Raw genomic sequence first — 5,104 nt, 5'->3', positions numbered from 1 at the left:
ATGTTTTATAAAATATTAAATGATCACTGTTGACTATTAGAGTAATGCCATACTGTGTTTACTGTTTTTGTTTTCATGCTTGATTCATTTTGCCTGACTGAATTCAATCCTGACAAATTAAACTCTTCTTTTGTCTATCAAAAAAAGATGTGAAGCGTCAGGAGCTCGTCTCTGCATGCAATGGTAAGACTGCTCTTTTTCTCTGGTTTACACCAATCATTAAAAATCTTCTCTTTGCATCAGAAAATCTCCCCTTTTACATTAGAAACGGAAAGACTGTATGACGTGCTGAAGGTGAAGTGTCAGCAAGCTCATGACCATCTCTCTGCATGCAATGGTAAGATTGCTCTTTTTCTCTTGTTTACACCAATCATTAAACATCTTCTCTTTGCATCAGAAAATCTCCTCTTTTACACTAGACATAGAAGGGCTGTATGAAATGCTGAAGGTGAAGTATCAGCGAGTTCATGACCGTCTATCTGCATGCAGTGGTAAGGCTTCCCACCCCACCCCTGCCCCTTTTACTTCCATTGACAGAAAGCCATCAGACTAGACATCTTATTAGGGCCCAAGTAATGGTTAAATTATTTAATTAAATATATTCTAGACAGGGGATGCCGGGTTTATATGATGGGAGTAGCTATTCTTTTTTTGAATACTATAAGAGATAGATAGATAGATAGATAGATAGATAGATAGATTTAGAATCATTTTAAGTCAATTAATCATTATTTTATTATCTTTATTATGTTTTTTATTTGCATAGTGACCTTGCATGTTAGAAAGGTGCTATATAAATGGAACACATTATTATTATTATTATTATTATTATTATTATAATTATTATTATTAAAGTTGTCATGTACAGTATACGTATAACGAGATAAAAAGTCTAGTAAATGCAGTTTACTTCAGTTACATGTGTATATATATGCACTATTCACCAAACTCTTATTTCATAATTGATCTTTTTTTAAATCTCTTCTTGACAAAAGCAAATCAAAACTGTAAACTTTGTGAGGAAGAATGGAAGTCTCTTGGTTTAAAGTGTTACTACTTCTCAACTAACAAACTGACCTGGACACAGAGTAGAGATTACTGTGTGGAGAAAGGAGGCCACCTGGTGATTATAACCAGCCAAACTGAACAGGTGAGTGTAGTGGTTCACTATGCTTCTGCTGATTTCACTTCTGTTGGTTACAGGTGTAAGCTATGTGCCATGTTATTTTCTACATTAGGATTTTGTATCTTCACAAATTAAAGAAACACACTGGATTGGCCTGAATGACTTGGAGACTGAGGGAAAGTGGATGTGGGTGAACAACCAGCCCTTAAATGAGACGGGTGTAACGTAAGAACTGGGTTCACTCAAAAGCTTCTTTTAGAGTACAGCACAAACTTATACAACTTTCTGTGTAATTGTAAATTGTACAGCATACTGATTACAGTCTTTCTGACCTATGAAGGTTCTGGTTTAGTGCACCAGAGGGACCAAATGAGCCTGATAACTGGAAAAATGAGGACCCTTCTGGAGAGAACTGTGCCTCTCTGGGGCATGAGATTGGTGACACACGTAAATGGTTTGACGCTTCTTGCCGTAAGCTAAAACAATTCATCTGTGAAAAGTAAAATACTACACTTGCATTTTTAGCTAAAAAATACTTATGATTTTGAGAAAAGTGGATAAGGTTTGGTTATTGAGTCTGAATATTTGATATTAATAATACAGCCAACTGGATTTTGTCTATTGAGAAAGTGTATACAGCCAGCTTTATATCAGAATCAATGATATTTTTTTTTTTTAATGTTTTTCAGCATTTTAAAACGTCTTGGATTTTTAAACCTGCAGGTTTAAATGACTGATGTTTTTTTTATGTGATTATCTAAGCTTGTGTAAACCTCTAGACCATTAGAAGATGGCATGAGATCATGTATGTAGATTTTCTCTCTCTGCCTTGTAGAAACTTTTACAAACATTTAACAATATCTATTTAGAATAGTTTGACTATCATGAATCGCCAGTGTTTTATTTCCTTGAAAACATGTTAAAGACAAAGCGACTGAACAGTTATAACCTTGAAGATGTTTAGTGACTCATACAAGGATCCACATCAGTTCTGATGAGCTGATTCTGATTAAAAGAAAACCTAATTCACCAGAAGAGCTTCAGTGAACCTCACCATAAATTCTACAAGTCTTCTAACTGTACTGGACAGATGAACACTGCTCTTCCAAAAGATATTTCTTAAGTTTATTTTTTTAATAACCCTCCAGTATAGCATAGCAACAGGTTCTCCTTTAATTTGTCATTCATCTCTGTACTTCTGCTATGTATGTTTGCTGATGATTGAATGGTGTGCCTTTCATGTTAGCTAAAACTAAATGTAATATTAATTTGCTATTAAACAATTAATAAAAGTTTACACAGCTTGAAAATATAATGTGTGTGTTATTTGTTATACATGATACTTTGCACTGAAGCTCTACTGGGTTATGGATGGCAACAGAAAAAGCAGTAGTAACAGAAGATAACATTTTTGTTTCTGCCCCTTTCTCTAGTATCATGCCCCACAGACTACAGGCTAACACAACTGGCCACTTACCTGGAGCAATTCACAGCCGACAGTCTTATTCCAGGCATCTGATACTAAATTTTGAAAAGGATTCTATTTTCTAACCTTGCCTGAGCATCTTCGTGCAAAGATAATGTCAGGTAAAGAGCCAGTTTAACAAACACAGTAATAAAAACAGTCAGTTTGTTCAAAATGTGTTCAATAGGCTTGAGGTCAGGGCTCTGTTTAGGACACTTAAGTTCCTTCACACCCATCTTGGCAAACCATGTCTTTGTAGACCTCAATCTGTGCACAGGGGCATTGTCATGCTGGAACAGAAAAGGGCCACCAAGTTGAAATGCACATCTGCATGTCTGCTCTTGGTCTCCTCCTAATGCTTGGTGCTTTATTGGCACTCTGTGCTGTAGGGATCTTGTGTGAATATTGCTTATCATTTCTATTTTCGTTGTTCTCATTCAGTAAATCACAATGAAGTGTCTCATTTAATATGTTATGTGAGTAGAATTCCCTGTAGTGTCACACCCATTTCATTCAACATTCATTCAATTTTTATTGCAACTTTTATTGCAAATTTAAAATAGGTTAAATATTTTCTTGTAAAGGCATAAAATACAAGTTGTTTAGAACAGAATCAGTGGTAAATTTCTCATTTCTTCAAGTAAACATTATAATAAAAAAATAAACAAACAAATATTTAACTTCAATTTATTTGTTTCTTCATTTTATATATATATACATATATATATATATATATATATATATAAAATATATATATATATATATATATATATATATATATATATATATATACATATATATATATATATATATATATATATATATATATATATATAATGTACATATATACATCGTGACAAGCAAAACAGGGAAACAGGAACAAGCTGTAAATTTAAGTGAGTAAGGCTTCCTTAAACAATAAAATATGCATATGGGGTAACCTTGTGTCTTGTTAGAAACAGGACAAGGAAGAGTTTTCAGGTAATTGTATATAAGAATGCCCTTCTGAAGAGTTGGGCAGCTTTTGTCTACAGACAACTGCTCAGCTTAATTCTGGAAATAATAAAGTCTAATGGCATCAACACCCAGGCTCTCCAGAGTGATCTTTGATCTGCACGAATGGCCACAACAAGGTCTCCATCTTCTGGGGAAAAAAAGGACACATACGTTAGAGCAGTCATACTATTCTCCTACCTCTCTCGAGAGCGGCTGCGGGCTCCTTTTATATTCCTCCGTCTTCTCAGTGAGGGTAGATGTTTGGTCCTCATTGGCTGCCAGACGCACTGCATTAACTCGCTCCCTCGCAGCCACGCACTCTGGCTGTCCAAAGCAACGGGGATGCTGAACCCACGCTGTCCTTTCACCACCCACTGGCAGTCGTGTGAGGAACAATGGATGATTTTCATGCGTGGGCTGCGGCCCACCATCACAGTACACCCTCCCCAGCTCTGAACCTACTGCCAGCATGCGATGGGCCCAGAGTGAATAGCACAGGGAGAGCCCATTTGCATTATCGTGTTGAACCCCTGTTCGATGTTGAACAGTGCAGTGGTAATCTTGCAGGGAGAGGAACCACTGCGTTAATTTTGCTTTGGTATCTTTGGGGGTGTGGTCCGTTACCAAAGTGAAGGGTCGGCCGGCCAGGTAGTATTTGAGCTGCTCCATGGCCCACTTGATGGCCAGGGCCTCTCACTCCACAGCAGTGTAGTTCCTCTCCACGAGGGTCAACTTTCAGCTCACAAAGAGGACCGGGTGCTCTTCCCCATTGAAGATCTGTGAGAGAATGGCTCCCAGTCCTGTCTTGGAGGCATCTGGACAACAAAGGGGAGACTGAAGTCGGGGTTTCGCAGCACCGGGGAGCATGTTAGGGCCTGTTTTAGTTCCTCGAACACCTGCACGGCCTCCCGACTCCATTGCACCTGGTCCAACTGGCCTTTCCTGGTGAGATCTGAGAGGGGAGAGGCAATAGAGGAAAGGTTTGGCACGAATCGTTTATAATATTGTCTATATATATAATATACAAATCGTCTATAATGGGGCCCCATACAGCCCAAAGAGAAGGACCCGATACTGCCAGTGGCCGCCGGAGGTGGAGAAGGCTGTTTTGGGCTTGGCGTCCGGGCTCAAGACTACCTGCCAGTATCCCTTGGTTAGGTCTAGCGTGGAGATGAAGCGGGCCCTCCCCAATCGCTCCACCAGGTCGTCAACCCTAAGGAGGGGATAGCTATCAAACTCCAATATCTGGGACGTGGTAGGGCTGCTGTTGGACCACAACTCCTGGAGGGGTTTTGATGTCGTGGTAGACCAGGTGAGTGAGGTCAGGGGTGGAAGAGAAGACATCTGCAAACTGGTCCACCAACTCAGCCAGTTCTTGGCTTTGGGCTGGCGTGAGCTCCTCACCTCAGTGGACCAAGGTACACTCAGCAGGATCTGTGGAGAGGCTTGCAAACGCAGACACAACAGGGGTAGGCTCAGTCCATTTCTTAAGCAAGTTGATATGATAAGTCTGTGTG

General features: G+C 39.2%; 1 protein-coding gene across 1 annotated transcript; it reads left to right on the top strand.

Annotated features, from left to right (window-relative positions):
- The first annotated feature begins 439 nt into the window (after nt 1-439).
- LOC113543693 (C-type lectin domain family 6 member A-like) lies at nt 440-2,418 on the top strand. Its single transcript, XM_053231543.1, has 4 exons — nt 440-491; nt 996-1,150; nt 1,239-1,351; nt 1,467-2,418. The coding sequence occupies exons 1-4, from the start codon at nt 440-442 to the stop codon at nt 1,627-1,629; spliced, it is 483 nt and encodes a 160-aa protein (XP_053087518.1). The 3' UTR covers nt 1,630-2,418.
- Nucleotides 2,419-5,104: the final 2,686 nt, after the last annotated feature.

This window comes from Pangasianodon hypophthalmus, chromosome 29 (assembly GCF_027358585.1).
Source record: "Pangasianodon hypophthalmus isolate fPanHyp1 chromosome 29, fPanHyp1.pri, whole genome shotgun sequence".
Classification (NCBI taxonomy): domain Eukaryota; kingdom Metazoa; phylum Chordata; class Actinopteri; order Siluriformes; family Pangasiidae; genus Pangasianodon; species Pangasianodon hypophthalmus.
The sequence above is the reverse complement of the archived record's forward strand: the minus strand, read 5'-3'. Positions and strand labels throughout refer to the sequence as shown.